General features: G+C 39.4%; 1 protein-coding gene across 2 annotated transcripts in view; it reads left to right on the top strand.

The window, feature by feature from the left end:
- LOC120766365 (protein obstructor-E) overlaps nt 1-16,786 on the top strand; it is a 30,407-nt gene extending 13,621 nt beyond the window's left edge. The window contains exons 2-5 of one of the 2 annotated variants that reach the window (XM_040091795.1): nt 7,105-7,314; nt 7,408-7,596; nt 7,668-7,878; nt 15,723-16,786. In XM_040091795.1, coding sequence (XP_039947729.1) covers nt 7,105-7,314; nt 7,408-7,596; nt 7,668-7,878; nt 15,723-15,777 — 665 coding nt within the window. In that variant the 3' untranslated portion in view covers nt 15,778-16,786. Of the gene's footprint in view, nt 1-7,104; nt 7,315-7,407; nt 7,597-7,667; nt 7,879-8,247; nt 8,997-15,722 lie in introns of those variants that run through there. The other variant, XM_040091794.1, reaches the window with a different exon arrangement.
- Nucleotides 16,787-19,744: the final 2,958 nt, after the last annotated feature.

The following is a 19,744-nucleotide window of genomic DNA, read 5'->3' as shown; positions in this document are numbered from 1 at the left end:
TATGTGTGTTGTTATTGTGTTGCAGCATGTTGTTTTCATTTAATTTACAGCACTCATTGCACGACTTCTGCTGTGCATTCACCTATTTGCAACATTGCCGCAAATACTTGAGGTGGGCACCGTTCACATTGTCTGGACGTCTGCGCAGCTCGGCTTAAGCAAATAAGCTTACACACATATTTTGCTTCTATTTAAAAATTGTATGCTTCTAAATTCCCGAACTCACTAAAGAGATAGTTCGAGCTTAAAGCTCTCTTAGCGGGTATTTGGAATGCAAAAGTTTTAAAATTTTCTTAAAAGCGTTTTCGAAACGGAGCGCTTCCTGGCAGCCAGCGTTTAATTCGAATATTCAAAATAATTGCAACAAATTGTCGCACGTTTGCACTCATAACCGCGCGCACATGCCACGCTTAGCGGCCGATCGTTTTATCAAATGGGGTGTAATTATTTTACACACACATACATGAAAAAGCCTGAAAAAGCTGGCGAACAACGGCATTCATGCGCGAAGCAATTTTGCATTCGCTGGCGGCAACTGCATGATTGCCGTGACAATTGGTGCATGATGTCAGCGACGGTGGCGGCCAAGGCGATGGCGATGGCGACAATGACCGCGGCGTCCGCTGTAATCACCACACTTAACCACTTGTTGTTGTTATTGTTAAGCTGTGACTCGTCTATTTGGAGGTTTTATTTTCTATTACGCATGTTTTGAGGCCAAGCAATGCAGCACCGTGTTGTAATCACAACGGTAATTGTTGCTGTTATTGAACACTTATACTCGTATAAAGTTGTTAATAACTGCCTTGACTGCCACTTCAAATCGCTTAATGCCTTTGGTTTGCATTACTTTTGAATATGGCAAACATATTTCTGCAAGCGCTGCCGCGAAAGCGTTATATTCTTCAAATTTTTCGGCATTTTTGGGTGAAGTAGTTTTCCGTTTCTGCCGAGACTTTGTTATTAGCTAATAAGGGAAGCTTAGCGAATAATCCTAACATTGGGGTCCTAGCTTCCGTTTCGATGTGAACTTGCGACCTGAGATAGTCCCGCATTTCACTGGTCAACCTTCTCAAGTTTTAAAAATGGGTTCACATCGGTATTTATAGACATAAGTATGCACAATCAACGACAGCCAGTAATTCGAGCGGAAATGCCCGCGATAAATGAGAGTTAAACGACACCACCAACCCACTCAACAGTTGTAGCCTGCCAACGCCGGTGGAGAAATAAGCAGTTTGTGTGGTTCCACTTTCAGGTGCTCTCGTTTTCATCAATAATCTTCGTGGTTGTTGCGGTTTCGATTTCAGAGAAAGTAAAAGTTTTCACAAATCATTGCGCAGAAGAAAATGTGATGCAAAATAATAATGAAGCATTTGGGTTCAAGAGACTCTTCCCTTCAAGCGAGAGAAAAATGCAAGAAAAAAATGCAGAAAATGCAAAACAAATGTTTAAATAATGCTAAAAAAATCACCTTTCCAACACTTAATGGTATGACACAATGCGATTAGTAGCACTGTAGATATATGACTGCAATGACATCTAATGACAAAATACGAAAAGACTTTTTCGACTACCCAACAGAATAGAAGAAATAGATTGTCTCAACATTCGGAGCAAATTTAATTTAGGTATAATTTAATTAGACCTTTCGCTTAATGAATGCCTGGCGACATTAATAAAAATGTATTGCTGGGGCTCAGGTGTGCACTAATACATGCAAAAAATTATATATTTTAAATATAAATAGCATGACAATACTAAATATAAAGAGCCGTCACCGGAGCCATGCGTGTGCATGTATGTGCGTGTTTGTAAAGGTCGTGAGGCGTGGCAATTGTTTCGCATGTTTGTTGTTCAAATTGTTGAGAAATTGCAACAACAACAACGACCTAGCGTAAAAAATTGCTAAACCATCAGGCAATTATTATTGCTGATGAGTGCAAACTTGTTAAATGTTGGCTGGTGAAAATTTAACAACAACCATTTGCGGCATGTAATTTTATAATTAAAGCAGCCGCTAAGTAATCGCTGGGAAAGGTGCATGCAACGTACGCGTATAGTAAGGTGCGCGTGCGTGTGCGTGCATGTTGCGGCCACTTGACGTCAAGGTGAACGGCTGAACGAGTCCAATTGTGGCTTTGTTGCTTGTGGCAAGTCTGACCTTTCAAATAGGCGTTTCTCTGCAGCGCACTCTTCTTTGCTCTGACGACTTCCCATTACTTTGTTTCTAGGTTAGGTTGTCACCCAAAGTACTTTAAAGAGATCTACGCTGAACCCGTTTTCCCCGTAGTCCCTTGCCGCATCTCCGCTTTGCAGGATTTTCCAATTAATTACATTTTATGTACGCAATAATTACATAACAGTTTGCATGTCGAATCTCCTGCACGCTTATCGACAAGCCATACATGCTTAACACGCACACACACACTCACATGGCTTCTGGCGATTTTTGCTGTTTTTCTGCTTTGGCGCACTGCTGTTAATTAGTTGCCCGCGCCGTTGTCGCTCGATCACGCCTCCGGAGATGCACCGCCGGCGATAAGTGCTGCAATTTTAATTCACATTTTTTACCGTTGTTCCAGTTGTTTTAGCCAAGCGTGCCACGGAAATGTTGTTAGAATGTGCATGTGTTGCGAGTAGCTTAATATGCATGTAGCTATGTACAGTTAGCGCAAGAGTTCGCATTTTCGCATGTTTTCGTTTTTTGCGCATTTTTGTGTTTCTCGTGCTTTACGCTGCCACAAAATTAGTGAGCAACAGGTAAACGGGCGAAAAATTGTGTTAAAAGCTTGAGCCATCCTCTTGGCGAGCAACGCGCCACAAGTGCAATTTTGGCAGATGACTTTGAAGTGCAGCAGCTGCAATTACAAGCAATAAGCTGCCACAAGGTTGCGACATCAACAAGCCGTAAACGGGCATGTTCGCACACAAAGTAAAAGGCAGCCGGCAGACGGCAGCCTGCCACAGCAACAAGTCGGCAAAAAGCGGCTTCTGCCGTGAAGACACACTCGTGCAGCATAAAGAAGCAAGAAAAAAATGTAAAAACCTTAAAAGGAAGGGGCAACCAATTGCCTGGCAAACTTGTTGTCTGCTCTTCTGCCAGTGCCGAACCACCCCTCCTCCCGCTGTCTGTGCCCACTTGTCACTTTGCGGCGAAGTGCCTGGTTGTGGCATGACCTCTTTTCGTTCCTTCCTTTCGGCATGCATTTGCTCATTGCAACATCGACAGCCGCCGACCACACATGCACACACACTCGTCAACAGCAAAGCTGCAGACACCTTCGCCTTTCCTTTCCTTTCGCTTCGCATTACACAACTCACATCTACACACGCACGCACATCGCGCACTTGTAGGTGTATCTTATCTCCAGCCAGCAATCGCCACGAAGGACGTGCAGTTTTTTCGATATTCATTATTAAAGTTTTTGCTGTTGCTTTTGCATTGCGTAACAACTGGAGTACCTTGAATGGGGCTTAATGTGTCATTATGCAATACTTGCGAACGGTTAAATTGCAAGCACACACCGGCGCACAAAGTGCCGTTTTTTTCAACTGCGGTCCAAACCCGTTCACTGCGTTCACTTCGTGGCGCCGAGGCTTGTGACGCAGCTCAATTTTTTCTCGTCACTTTTGCCTTCTGTTGGCACTGTTTTTATATGCTCGCACTCTCTTACGCTACTAATTAACGGTAATTAAACAATGATCATTAGGCAATAACTGGTTTGAGGTGCTCTGCCCTCATCTGTTCCTCGGACGATTCATTTGAGAAGATTGCTGGAGCTAATATTAAATATCAAATGAAGAACTAGAAGACAGGCCCTGCTGGTGAAGACACTTACGTAAGTCGTGAATGAGCAGTTTGGAATATGACTTTATATATGACATTATGTAACCCTCAGATACGAGGAGTTTTGATTTCGACTGTGGCCCTTTGAAAAAAACCGTAGATTAATCTAAAATCAGATTTGTTTGCCGTTGACTTTAGTTGAGGCTTTTAGTTCAGGAAGGCAGGTAATGGAACCCATTTGAAGGTTGAAATATTTGGTAATTTCGCTCGCCTGAAATATTGCAATTGTAGCATAAAATTATTTTTTCTAAACACAAATTTGGAATTCCACTTTTTGCTTCGCGAAATCAATTAAATGCAAATAGATTTAGTGGCGAACCGCATTTTAGAATAATCGAGGGCATTAATGGAAATTGAATTCGCACAAAAAGTTATGCAATAGAAAGCGGCAAAAAAGCGAGCACATTAAGGTTGTTCATTTATATGCACACACCCATACATGCATACAAGCACTTGTGTGTGTGTGTGTGTGTGTGTGTAGTCATCCTATAAGTGTATATTTTTACTAGAATTTTTAAGTTTTTCGCTGGATTAAGTTAAGCGAAGGCAATCAGCAATGTGGCGCACTGTAACGGGATTGTTCAAACAAACAGCGTAAGCGCCGTAGTATAGTGTTGCATCAACACAAACTTACATAGATGTACACAGGAGCACAGGCTCTTCAATAGATATTTGCTCGTGTGACTAGAAGCGTGGGCCCCCTTTCTGCCGCATTCGGCTGCCTGATGAGCGATAACCTAATTGCGAAACCGCAAAAGTGTGGCAACGCTCATCATGCACACTTTAAACGCGTGCGCCAGCAATTCGTATTGCGCTGAAGTTGGCACATGCCGCTGGCTAGCGGTAAAACAACTAAACGCTACTCAATCCAACCAACATTTGACTGATTGCCAACAAAACAAACAGCCAACAAATGAAACATAAACATGAAGGCAACAACATAAATAACAACAACAAGCACTTGCTTGCCACGCCAACGTGGCGAGGGGTGGGAGGGGAGAGTAGGAGTCGGTGGCTGTTTGCGGGCAGTTTCCACTTCCATGTGCCCACTTCTATGTGTGTGTGTGGGTGTGAAAATGTGCGCGCTGAAAAAACAACACAAACAAATTCTGCAACAGCAAATAAACTCGGGAAAAATAGAAATAATTGTGTTTGCTTGCACATTTGATGAAAAGTTAAAGGCTTAGTTAGCGACCGCAGAAACGAACGGCCAAACCGGCAAATAGAGGCATAAGTAATCGCGGCAGGCGTCAAGATGGACGGACGAAGCGGAAAAAGTTGTATTTGAAACTTCTGCAGACCAAAAAACTATACACTAAATTGACTTCCGTCGGAATTGACAATCTGTTGTACTTTTTCACTGGCGAAGAAATTACCGTTTACTCGCCAGCTTATGCACTTTCAATATTTCTCAATAATTAAATTGCTCTCCGTCGGAGAAGACGGAAGTTTTCGTGCAAAAGTAAAGCGCGTCAAGGTTCCCATTGTCGTCCTTGGTTAAATACCTGCCAAAATGAGTTTATTTTACAACAAGCGCAAAAGCAACAACCACGTGGCAAGTTGGAAAACTGTTTGGAGCACTCGCTAGCCCGGCCATCAAACCGTTAGACCGTCAATTGAACAAACCGACCACCAGCGGTTGCAGTGGTATTTTCTGATTTACAGTTACTATTTGTTTACACTCCCACTGTACGGTATTTTTTCGGTTTGTTGTTTTAATTTTTGTTATTGTTGGTGTGCGGTTTTTGTTTATGTTGGCTAACTGACAAGCGGCCACAAAAGACTGCCACTAAAACACACACCCGCCGCGCAGCGCACACTGCGGCAGGGGCGCGTTGCATGCAACGGACAGCCGTCGCTATTAAATTGCAAAAGTGACTGTATTGCAAACAGTTGTTGTTGTTATTGATACTTTTGCACACACGTCCGCCTGCCCACTTAGCAGGCGCTGGTCCACCCTTCGCGGCTATTAATATTGAACACACTTTGATGCTGCCATTATAATTTATTTATTTATTTTATTTTTTCGTCATTTTGTATTTATTTGCGTCGTGTTTGCTCTTGCTTTTGGCGGAATTTTAATTAAATATTTTCAGTGAAAGCAATTTAATTGTAACGAAAATCAGCGTGATAGTGCCGCCGCACAGCCATGCATGCTGATATATGAGAAATATAGGAAATAAAGGCGCCACTTGCTACGCGCCACGCTTGCCACGCTTGCCACATGCAATATGACACATACTAGCGGACGCGGTGATAAATATTTGCGTTGTTCGAGTTTCAGGGCCGCTGCGGGGCGAACGGAAATTCGGGTTGTTAAATTTTGTATTTTAGAATACGCGAATGCTTTAAAAACACTGTGGATATTTTAGAAAATGACGAAGAACATATAATTTTTTTCAAATAATTTCTTGAAATTCTAGTGATTATCAAAAAATTGTCTCTCCATAAGCATTTTCGAAACTAAATAAAACTGATTTGTTTAGGAAACAAATTTTGAAAACAATAAAATGTTGGATCAATATATAATTTTCCCAAATTTTATCGCGAAAATTTGCATTTTGATCGCAGCGCGTTGCACAATTGTTGTGCCACACAGCTAGAGTGCAGCGCTTACGCTGTGCCGGGCCGCCAATGGCCAACAATTCAATCACCTAGCGGAAATTTTCGAATTTGCAGAGTTCAGTTGCTGCTGGCGGCAGATGCGCGCCGCCATGCAATTCCATTTTAGTTGCTTATCTTGAAACAACGCCATTAAAATTCCATTACACATTGATTACTACAGAACGCATTTGTCTGTGAGTGTGAGAATGTGTGGGTGCGCGGGCAATGGAAAAGCGCTGTCGGCCAAGCCCTGCCGGCGCACAAACAAACATAAATATGTCAGTCGTCTATGGAAACGACAGCGCAACTGATGAGTTTATACTTGTATGTGCCACAAATTACAATGTTGCCTCATTTTCCACACATTCAATACACACACACAATGCATTACCGACAATTGGCAAAATGGGTGCATCAACAAGCACCAACTTTGATTAATATATTCATTATTGCTACACGCCACAGCGAAAGAGAGAGAGCGAGAGAGAGATGCTTACTTCATGGCTTTGTTTCGCTTTTCCTGTTTGAAAACAACTTTGCATAAATTTGTGTTGTTGTGGCTACTTAGTTTAGTATTAGTTTACTGTTAGTTTTCATGACTGCGCCAATCGTTGCTAATTATTTGTTTCATTTTACTTTCTGTTTTGCAGCCGTTGCTCAAGATAACTTCAAGTGTCCCGATGACTTCGGTTTCTACCCACATGACGTTTCTTGCGACAAATACTGGAAATGCGACAACAATGTTGCGGAGTTGAAGACCTGCGGCAATGGTCTCGCCTTCGATGCCTCAGACCCGAAATTCCTGACGGAGAACTGCGATTACTTGCACAATGTGGATTGCGGCGATCGCTCTCAGTTGGGTGAGTCGACATTTAATGCCTCCAATAAACTTTGAATATTACGATCTTATTTCGGAACCTCACTCATTAATATTAATATTTTATCTGCCACAGAACCACCAATTTCGACCCCACACTGCTCCCGCTTGTACGGTATCTTCCCCGATGAGAACAAATGCGATGTCTTCTGGAACTGTTGGAACGGCGAACCATCCAGATACCAGTGCTCTCCCGGTCTTGCCTACGATCGTGATGCCCGTGTGTGCATGTGGGCCGATCAAGTGCCAGAATGCAAAAACGAAGGTATGCTACTTTAAACTGAGCTTCAACTCCCTCTTCTTATCGCACTAAAAACTTATTTTGTGTTGCTGTAGAAGTCGCCAACGGTTTCAGCTGCCCCGCCGCCGGAGAACTTGCCAACGCTGGTTCCTTCTCGAGACACGCCCACCCCGAAGACTGCCGCAAGTACTACATCTGTTTGGAGGGTGTTGCCCGTGAATACGGTTGTCCCATTGGCACAGTTTTCAAAATTGGCGATTCTGATGGCAGTGGCAACTGCGAAGACCCAGAGGATGTTCCCGGATGGTGAGTAGTAAAGCTTAAGCTATATTTCGGCTTTGTTTTGTTTGCATGTACGGCTAATAATGTTTGTTAGTTTGGCATTTACTAACAGTATTAACGGTATCTTTTTCAAATGACATACTAACTTTCACACTATATCCCCTGGCTTTTTATATCAGCTAACCTTCTTTAAAGAGGGTTTCAGTGGTCTACTACCTAGAAGATGCTCTCTCATACAGCACTCACATTATTTTTTTCCTTGCATTCCTCTACTCATAAGACTTTGCACGACTCAGCATCCCTCTATACAACATATTTTTTAAGTTTTCGTTTCGCGAGATATCCTCTAACCCGTTTTACCTTTTCTACCATCTCCACATTATACAATTACAGCGAAGACTACTACGGCGATTTGGACTTGAAGAGCATCCGCAAAAGTGAACTCTTAGCTGGATTGAATAGCGAAGGTCGCACAAAGAACGCACCAAAAACCAAAGCAGCCGCTGCTTCCTCCTAAAAAACTCTAAAAAATCTCTCCCACGCAATTTTCGTGAAACTCTGACTTTGTCCCCACTTTCTCACACATACACACACAAAAGAGATGTATATTCACCTTGTACTTCATAAATACTTCCACACAGCGATGCGTCGAAGCATTCGACTGTACTTTTCCTCCTACAAAATTTGTTTCGCTATCTCACTTATGGGCGACTACATTTCTCTTTGAGAGGGATGCTGCCCCTTCGGAGGCGATTTTCACCCCGAAATCATGAACAAGCTTTGAAACCTTCACTTTATTTATATAAAAACTCCATTTTTATTTGGAAAATCCCAAAATATTATTCATGGTTTATAAAAAAATTCGAAAGAGCGAAAGAGAAGTTAAAAATTCGGGAATCATCTCACTCTTTCTGAGTGAGAAATGCCGAGCTTTTAAAGATATCACTTCAGTTTGGAGGAATAATGACTTGGCCGGTGAAATTAAACCCTTGAAGGTGAAATAACAAAAGATACATTAATAAGAAGAAGTTGAGTGTAATCTGAAATTGTCGCGTTAATTTTAGAGATTTTGTACGTTTAAGTGATTATTGATTGTAAGTTTATAATTTTATTATATAAAGAGAAAAAGAAAAAGAATGAAAAACCCATAATAAAAAAAATATATAAAATAAATACAAAATTCTGTTTTTTTCTAGAATGGTAATCGAACAAAGGTAATGAACATTTAGCTGCGAAGGCCCTCAATCGCCAAAGCTTGTTTAAATTTTCTCTTTCAGTCTGTAAATAAAGCAAAAGTAGCATGACTGTATATACATATGCCTAAAGCAGCCCTATAAAGATAAGATTACTCCCCATAAATAGCTCGGTCGTTTTAAATAACTTTTCCGGCAAATATTAAAGAATTAACGAATCATTTCTATTTTTCAATGATTATGTACATAAATGCGACACTCGAACACTTTATCTCTCTTCCAAAAAAAAAAAAAAACAAACAACAAAAAGAAAAATACGAAAATTCCACTCTTCTTAGATAAACACTTGTCTATACCTATTTCAAAGTCTTCACATCAGTTAGATCACCCCACTTGTAGTTACTGTCTAACATTGGGTCACTTCAAACGAAATCCATGATCACTTCTGTCAATATTCTCTAACTGTATGTGTATTTATGTTTAAACATATGTTCCTAAAATTAATGTCTCTAACCCGTCCGTTTGTCTAAAAATATGACTAATTTTGTGTATATTTGTTTATTTGTAACTACTATACATGTGTGTTTTCATCTCTTTCTAACTACTTTTTATCAAAATAAGAAATATTTTCTCTTTGGTGAAGTATGTATACAGTAAAGCAAGTATGGATTATACTATACACTACTATGAGCTAAAAATAGTAAGACTTTGTGCATAATTTTAACTTATTCTTCAAATCTAAGTCGACCCCCTCAAAGTAATCCCCCATTGGACCTAATACGCTTGTGCCAACGTTTTTTCCAATCCTCGAAACAGTTGTTAAAGTCAATTCCTGGAATATCCTTCAATGCGCGTAGCGATTCATGTTTAATGTTTTCAATTGTCTCAAAACGGTTTTCCCGCCGCGGTCGTTTGAGTTTGCAGAATAGCCAGAAGTCCAACGGAACTAAATCAGGCGATTATGATGGTGCATTATCGTGGTACAAAAACCAAGAGTTGTCGGCCCATAATTCCGGTCTCTTTTTACGAATAGCTTCGCGCAAATGACGCATAACAAACAAATAGTATTTCTTGCTGGCAGTTTGGCCGGTCGGAAGGAATTTGGAGCGCACAACACTTCGATAATCGAAGAAACGAGTCAACATAACTTGATTTTTGACCTGCTTTGATGTGTTTTTTCGGCTTCTTCTCACCTTCGAAACGGCATTCGGCCGATTGATCATCCTTTTCCGGGTCGTAAGCATAGATACAAGACTCATTGCCAGTAATAATACGTTTCATGATATCCTGGTTTAGTGATTTTGGAACCAATGGTGCTTTCACTGTTCTTAGACACAAATGATCTTTCAAAATAGTTCACACTGATTCTTCCGATATTCCAACGATGCCATTAAGATCTCTGACTGTTAAACGTCGATTCCCAAGCACCAATTCTTTTATTTTATCGACGTGTCGATCATTTTTCGTCTACGCTTTCTCGACCATCTTTGAATAATTTGCACAAATCGAAAAAACTTGCTCGTGACGTACAATCACTCACAATCACCGAAAGCCTTTTTCAACATTTTGAACGTTTGGGCATTGGAAATTTTATGGCACATACAAAATTTAAGGAAACTTATTTGCTGAATGATTTCACTCTTCGTAAAAATCGCCGAATGCACTTTATGTACTTCAGAAAGATAAGCGTGTATTAAACACCAATGATAATTTTGATTTGACATTATACAAGTATATTTCGACGAATGGGTTCTCTTCATTTGCTCAAATTTCGGAATTATTATTCCATATTTGTAGAATACAATCGGAGTTTCGTACCTCAAAAATTGAAGAAGAATTTGTTCAAAATGTTCCTTTAATGCCTTTAGAGTGTTAGATACCTCGATAATGTTCAATGTGTTCGCCCTTAGTGTCACCTGCGTACCCTTATTTTTGCTCATTTACATGCTAAATTAGGTGGATCTCGGCCGTACCTGAAAAAGGGGTAACATTCTCGTGCAAAATTTTTAATTACACTGATATTAAGATAGACAATATATTATCTATAAAACAGAAATATCCCCTTATTCTTGAGATTAACCCTACAAATCAAGTATTTTTGCCAATAACCGAGAGATATGTATGGGGATGGTGTAGTTTTAACCAATTAACATTTCCTCTGAACAACATTGATCAACAGCTAAACGGTTTAGTAATAAAAGTTTTCAAAATAATTAAATTCATAAGAGAAATATTTTCACCGATTTTTTCAAAACATGCTCTCTTGTATGTATGTACAAATGTGTTGTGGTAGAGTGCTTTACCGCTATGCCTGGCTCTGAAGCTACCAAGCTAGATGAAAAGTAATAAATGCAAACCTGCAGTTAGTTTCCACAGCTGAAAGTAATCACAATTACATACCCTGCATTACTTAAATAAACATTTGTGTGCTTTTCGACAAAAAGAGAAAGTACAAGTAATGTGTAAAAAGCTAAAGGCTGAGAGCAGCCTGAAATCTGATTGCACTTTTGCCTGATGCTTAAGTTAATAGAAAGTTAATGTTGACGCAATAAAAAGTCATGAGGCATGAAAACCACAGGCGACGCAGCGCTGTTAAGGCACCGAACTATTATAAAGTGTAGTAAACAACTGCACAAATAAAAGCACCGGCATCGCTCGCATCAACAACACACAAAACCAACAGCAAAGAACCGTTGTGCGTGCGTGTGTATGTATGTGAGCAAAGGCGAAAAACGCATTGCGCTAAGCATAAAGCTCAAAGCAAAGTGACACACGAACAACAGAAACACAAATAGCAACACAGCCACACACATACGCACGCACACATGCACATGGACGAGGCAGGAGCAGGAGGCGGAGCAGAAGGCGGAGCAGGAGCGTGGCATTTGCAAAGGACTGCGAATGAGGTTAAAAAGTGTTTATGTTTAGTCACAATTAAAAGTTAAATTCGCTTTGTGTGTTCGCATGCAAATAAGCAGTGCAAATGCGCGGCTGAAGGGGCGAGAGCATCGAGAGGGGGGAGGGCAGCTGTCGACAGGAAAGCAGCAAAGTGTAACCACATTCTTCTATTTGCAATGCATTTATTGTCGGTCTGTTGTCGGTGGCTGGCGACGGTTGAGCCGGTGGCTTGCCAGTTGCTTAGTTGACTGGTCGCTGGAGTAGTTGTGCGGCTAATGTGGCAACACTGGCTGTTGTGTTCAGCTCGTACAATTATTAGCAGATTTGCCCAGAAAAAAATGGCAAAACATCCGTGTATGTGGTCGTGAGCGGTGCGGGGATATGAGCCCAAGCGCCAAGGCGAAAAAATGGCTCTGCGAAGTACAAAGAAGAACGCTGCGTGAATAAACGCAGACAAAGTGTAATTGCACGCAATTTCTTTCGCACTAACATAATTTAGCCAAGAGAACAAGGAGAATGTGTTCTCTACTTTCGGCAGCGCTAAAAATAGTCGCACAAAGAATTCCACAAAACAAATAAAACGAACGCCGCAGAAAATGTCAAAATGGCAAATGTGTGCAAAACCTTGAATGCACAGAGCTGCCCGCAAAGTCCAAATTTATCTGACCACTTTTGACATTAATTATTTTTAATTGTGTTAGCAAAGTGCACAAAACCTTATTATCTCTGCCTGGGAATAACAATGCAAAGAGAAATTAGGTGCAGATCGCAAGTGCACGAAGACTTTTTAACTTATACATGGTGGGCTTTCGACGAGAGATCTGTAGGCACAGACCTCGTCATCAGTGAGTTCTTCCAAGATTTCCATTATATCCATTCGACCTGGCGCTTCCGTGTTTTAAACCTAAATGTATTGAGAGATTCTTAAGAGTTGTCGAAAGATTGTGCTTCTTTCTTAAATCGGTGGTATTGTAACACGATGCTGTCGTGGGTGCTTGAAGGACTCATCAGAGCGACTATTGTTGTGCTGCCGCGACAGTCACTAAGGGCTGAGAGCTTTTCAAATGCTGGCGTTCTCAATAAATAGATATCCAAAAAGCACTTTCGCTACATTTTCAATGAAACTGTCGAAGAAAAAATCGAGATCCAAATGCTTATTCCACAAACAAGGAGCGCAACAGAACGCCAATATTGCCATATTCATCAAAATTTCTCACAAAAATCCATCAAGATTCGAAATAAAGTCATATTTTTCCAACATTTTCTAAATTGTGGAGATGCGCACTGGACTCACATACTATGAATGTGTATTTTATTTGTTAATATTCATGTACTTCCACCTAAAGTCAACATGTTGTTCACCGATGTGCACAGACACTCGCTGTTTTAATAAAAGAGAAGACAAGAAATGTCAAAGTCAGAGAAAAATATCCAGCTAATTCCACAAAGCTGACTACAAATCAGCACAAACATACCGAACAACAACAACAACAAACACAACTAAGCAACAATAACAACAAGCGAGCCAATAGCCAGCTTGACCTGAAAGGGATTTCATGTGCACGTTTTCAAGGCTCCGTTACGTCCACTCTGACAGCTGAAATCTTCAGCGCCAACTTTGTACAGCTGTCATGTTGGATTTAACGACTAGGAGCGCGCTATCTACACACATGTATCGCTGTGTGTGTGTGCGCGCGTGCAACTCATGTCCTTGGAGCGCTTCATAGTCAATCTGCGAAGCCGCTGGCGAATGAAAGCAACAACAACCAGCTTTTTGTTTTGTTGCTGCTCTTGCATACTCATATTTTCAGAGAAAATCTGCTTTCATTCGTTTACCGTTAGTTTTGTTATAACATCTGTTGTTGTTGCTATTGTCAAGTCTTGCGCCCAGCGCTATCTTTACTGCGTTCGCAGCAAGACGGTCTCGCTTTGGTCAATTTAATTTAATTGAATTTTATTTAATATATTTTGTGCTTGACAATTTTGTTGCCGCGACCTGCACGCACCCTGTAGGAAAAGCACTCCCTCAAGGTTTTGTTGTAGTTATGTGTATGTTTAGGAATAAAAAGTGAAATGAATTTCAGGGAAAATTTTTAAAATGTCAGCTAGTAAGTGGAGTTTCCTTTTTTTCTGGTAAGAAATTTATTTTTGTTATTTTTATTCATTATTTTTGAATTTTTCGGATAATGTGGGTTAATAAAAAATTGATTAGTAAACTTTTTTCTTTCCATCCGAAGTAAAAATGAGGGCGAGGTATTGTAAGGAAATCATTTGAACCCCCTCAGTCTGAAAGCATCTGCAACTTTGAGTTATGGACTGGACCAGTTTTCCATAAGACACTCTATGGGTGTGACTTTCTTGCCTTACATAACTTTCAAACTTTTGCTTCGGCTGCTTACTTCTACTCTTCGTGTTATGGTTACTTTCTCTTCTTCTCAGAGCTTAAGTATCATCGAGAATCCTCTTGCGCTTGTCATACAGAAATGTAGTTCAACATATGCGCCACGTGTCCAACGGCAACATTGTTGTGCATCAGATAAAGCAACAGCAAAATATGAGTGTATTATTTCAGCCATTTTAAGTACTCGGTGAATTTGCTGGCCTTCACCACACTGCAATGTGTCTTACTATTTTTCAAATAGCTCGGACGGTAGTTTACTTTGCTTTCATATTTTTAATTTTTATTTAGTGGCGTTCACTTTTCGGTGATTTTTCTTAACTCAGGTCTTTCTTAACTTTTTCAAAATGCATTCCTGTCAATCGCTTTGCCCACAAAAAATTGTCCTGCTGTGCTGCTTTTAAGTTTTATCTTTTTTCCCCGTCCTTTTAAGACAATTTTCTTTTTCGAAAATTCGGATTTCGAGAGCATGCAGGGCTAACCGATCTGTATGACTCTGAGTTTATATTCTGATTTCTTCCACTTACACATGGCATTTGTTTGGCATGGCCTAGAGTCGGCTTGGCAACGAATCATAACTTTGCTTAGCATTCGCTCAACTTTGTCCCTTTAACAGTTATGGCAGGCATTAGAGAATCAAGGTTTTTTGACAGGTTTTTTGAGAGATCGTTTTCAATATTCACTCCCTTCCTCACTTCCCTTCCTCATCAAGAACTAAAGGTTTTCAGAGCAACGTTAGCCATTTTGTGACTTTCTGTCAGAGGTAAGGAGGAGTGTAAATGCTTTTGCCATGTCTAATTGCATACATTCCATCAATCTTTCATCAATGTATGTGGCATCAAAACCTTCATGTATTTGCGAGCCACAGAACACATTGTCTTCAATACTCTTAGAATTATGACTAAGCAAAAGCTTTTTAGCAAAGCTTTTTATCTTAAAATTTCTTTATTACTTTAATCAAAACGAATATCCTTTCCATAATTCTTTTGTAACTAATAAATATTCATTAATATTTGTAACTTTTTGTAGTTGTATGTATTTTCTTGTAATTCTCCTAATATTTTTAAAACAAAATGTATGTATATAAAGCAAAGGATAGTCTGTGAGCGGATGAGTTGCGTATGAAACCAAAAAAGTGCTAAGTAACGGATTCAAACCACTAACGGAAATTGCAATTAAAGTCAAGCAAAATGAAAAATTCTATGCCAACGAATAAAAATTAAATTAAACTAATTAAAGCGAATCAACAAAGAAATGGTCAGAAGTGAAAAAAGAGCCACTAAAGAAAAATCAGAAAGAGAAAGAAAAAAGCCAAGATAATAAACAATAAAACCTTTTCCCCTTTGTTTATTCAATGTTTTCTTTCCACATTTTTATAGCGAGGATTACTATGGTGATGTAGATCTGAAGGCTCTGAAAAAATTGGGCTATTAAAGAGCCCAAAGCGGCCGTCGAGAGGGTGAGGCTGTGCTCGGTGACGACCAAAAGAGATTATGTGCAAAGTAACGGACTCGGAACGAAGGAGGAACAAAAGTGGAGGAGGAAGATGTATGTGTGTGGAAGGGAAAGTTAGCACAGCCGAAAAACTTGGAAGATACCATTTAGAAATGCAGCGAAATTAACAAACAAACACAAACACAGATGCGGGCTCCCGGTCGCTTCGCAATCAACAAAAAGTCACACGCTTCTAAGACTGAGTTACAACAATAACAGCAACAGCCAACAAATTCGTCGCCACAATTCTCCGCAAAGGATTTCCATTTAAATTGACGCCACTGAGACAAATAGAATGCACAAAGAAGCTTCGCTCCCATACAGTCTGCCAAAGTGGAGAGCCAGCAGCGCAGAACTCAAACCACATCTGAGTGTGTGTGGGTGTGTGCGGTCCACCGTTAATGCGTATGAGCTCATGCTTGTGTGTTCATGCGCTTAAGTGCGTCTGTGTATGTAAATACAATAATAAGCAGAGCAATAAACGATCGCATTTAATTTGTCATTAGCCACACCACATGCAGCTTTCCGATATTTATTGCTAATACTTTGATACCAGCATGTTAATTTATTAATTAAAATCACACCCTCCAACTGCATTCGGTCCAAATGCACACACACACCGAAACACCCACTTGCCAGCACAGCGAGTGCGAAGCTCAAATCTAACGGTCACGTACTAATAAATGCTCAAATTCCTAAATTCTGTTAGATAAAGCGTGTGCGCACACACACACACACCCACACACACACTTTAAATAGCAAATAAGCATTCTAATACACACACGTCTACACATATGTATAAATGGTATATAATCTGTATAAATTCTATTATATTGTACATTAGTGTATATATGTACTCTTAAGTGTTGATAAATGGCAGGATCAGTGCAACAGAGTCAATATAATTTAGTATTTCGTATTTAAGTTATGAATAAATCGAGAATAAATGTGAAAGCAATTTATAAATTAATAAAATTAATTAATTTTCCACATTCGGTAAATGAATGCAAATGCTGAGAGAGTGACTAAGTGAGAGAGTGAATAAGTGTGTGAGATCTTTAAATTGATAATAATTTTTCTACAGCTGGGAGGGCCTTTTAGGTAGGAATAACTAAATATTTTTATTAATTTTCGCATATTTGTTTGGATGCCTTAAAATGCTATGGATACGGAGGAGAGAGGGGTGAGAAAACGGCACTGGCAGCAGGCAACAGAAACGTACGTGGACAGGGATCAAATAACTTAAATCGCGTCCACCAAAATCCCAGAATTGTTCAGAGTACTGGACCATAGGTCGCAGTGCAAAACTTTAATTATTTTCTATCTATCGATTTAAAATTGCCATTATACAAAAATTGGGTAGTCGAAAAAGTCTTTTCGTATTTTGTCAATAGATGTTGTTGCAGTCGTATATCTGCAGTGCTACCAATCACATTGTGTCATAATATATAGTGAAAGGTGAGATTTTAACTTAACATTCATCAACAAACGGTTTTGAACCATTTAAAAAAAGCTGAGTATATAAAGAAGGCCGATGTTTGGGTACCACAAGAATTGTCTGTGAAAAATTTAATGGACCAAATTAACATCTGCGATTCTTTGCTGAAGCGAAATGAAATCAAGCCATTTCTAAAGCGCATGGTAATAGAAGAAGAAAAGTGGATTAAATACGACAATAATATGCGAAAAAGATCATGGTCCAAATATGGTGAAGTTCAAAAAATGGTCGCAAAGGCAGTATTGACGCCTCGAAAGGTTATTCTGAGTATTTGGTGGGATTTAAAAGAAATCATCAACTATGAGCTGCTCCAGCGTGGTCGTACAATTGATATCTACATATTACTATCAATAACTGATGAGATTGAAGCAAGCAATCGAAAAAAACGGCCAGAACTGATCAACAAAAAGGGCTTGGTCTTCTATAAGGACAACGCTAGACCACACAGATCTTTGATGATTCGGCAAAAACTCGTGGAGCTTGGTTGGGAAGTTTTAATGCATCTACCATATACCCCTGACCTTGTACCATCGGACTACTATTTGTTGAAGTAAAGTTGGCTTCAAGAGCAGTCAGTGAAAATTACTTGTCGGAGTTTTTGCTGAGAAACCAAAAAAGTTTTACACTGATGGAATAATGTCTCTAGCGGAAAAATGGCAAAAAGTGGTCGATCGAAGTGGTACATATTTGGTTCATTCAAAAAAAATAAGTTGAAAGACTGGGTAGTCGAGTATAAAAATGTTTAATTTTCTAAAATGATATGGCTAAATCAACTTAGCCTAACACGCTGATGATGTAAATATACACTTTACAGGGTCTCTGACGTTTCTTTTTGCCTATTACAAATTTCGTGGCAAGCTTAATATACCCTGTTCTGGGTATAAAAATACCTAAATAAAAAATAAAGTTAGAGTAAATTTCCGAAAAGATATGAAATGTGAATCATATCAGTAATAATGAACGTAGCCCATGATACATACTGCATACTTAATGATGCCAACTAATTTGTTAAATTTTTGTTCTTCTTTATTGCCATAGATACCGTAAAGACTTATTGGGGCGTTTTTTAGGTGGCGGGTTCCAAACTCAGAGCACAACCCTGGGGAGGAATGGCTCACCTTCTCACTTTACCTCGCCTGCAAACGGATGTTTTTTGGCTACACAGAGGATACTTGGTCTAAGATCGGTGTAAGATCGATAAGATCGCTCTATATGTAAAAGAATCGTTTCTGGCCACTCCCAAGTGAATGGTGCTCAGCGAACTTTCCTCACTTGCGTTGCAATATCGCTTTATATTTGAAGGAATTATTTTATTTACAAGGCATTGGAATTCTCGGTCCCGAATCATTGGAGCGCCAGTAAGCAGTAATGTCAGCAAAATGCGTTCACGTGACAATTTGCACAGCGGAAATCAAATAAGTTTACTGTAATAAACTTCAAGGCAAACTGAGGACAAATTACTCAAAAAGAAAATAAATAACAAATCGCAATTGTGAATCCGAATAAATGTATTGTTTCAGTGATCTTAACAGACACAAGTTATAGAATAATGCAAAATGATAATTAAAACAGAGGAATTTACCATCGTCCTCGGAAAGCGCACGCATGTATTCACACAATAAAGCCAAGGCATGGAAAGGCAAATAATAACTGCTGGTATCATAAAATAATGGAAATAAACACTTGATGCATAAACTCACTGTGCTGTAAAGGCTTATGCATGGGGGTCTAGTTGCAGTCTTTGTTTGCTTAGATGAACGAAGCTAGTCGATCGCAGTGCCATTGTTGCTATTCAATAATTGCTCTGACAATGATATCATGATATACTTAATTGACGGCGAATGGGTGCACTGAAAAAAATATAGAATAACTTTGTAAGCAAAGCGAATTAAAACGCCGGATTTTAGAGCGAAATCGAGCGAAATATTAAACCTGGTAAAGGAAAACGAAAGATTTATTCGTCTCATTTATATTCTTTTCCCTTAAAAAGTATTTGTTTTCCAGGACACATAATAGAATACTGGAAATCAAATGGTCGATGTGCTTTGCTTTAAAAAAGCTGAAAGCTGGTACTGTTGGCATTTATTGCCATATAATCATCATAAAGAGTTTTGAGCGTATTTTACTTCTTCGCCTATATTTTTTAACAGAAACGATATTGATAATCGTAAGTTTTTCACTATCTGTTGCACTCACACTTATGAAATACTGACTTTTTGTATAAAACAGGGTTATAGAGCTCTTCCGTAATTTTTTTCGAATTTTGAAATTACCTGCCAATTTTCGTTAACTGTTCAATAACGGCCAAATCAAATGCCTTCGTAGCTCATAACAAGAAAAAAAACAGAAGTCTACATTTATGAACAAATTTTTCAAAGTAAGATTCTTTTTCTCGTGTCAAATTGAAAA

The sequence above is a fragment of the Bactrocera tryoni genome, chromosome 1 (assembly GCF_016617805.1).
Source record: "Bactrocera tryoni isolate S06 chromosome 1, CSIRO_BtryS06_freeze2, whole genome shotgun sequence".
Lineage (NCBI taxonomy): Eukaryota > Metazoa > Arthropoda > Insecta > Diptera > Tephritidae > Bactrocera > Bactrocera tryoni.
This window is presented reverse-complemented; position numbering and strand designations above follow the sequence as displayed.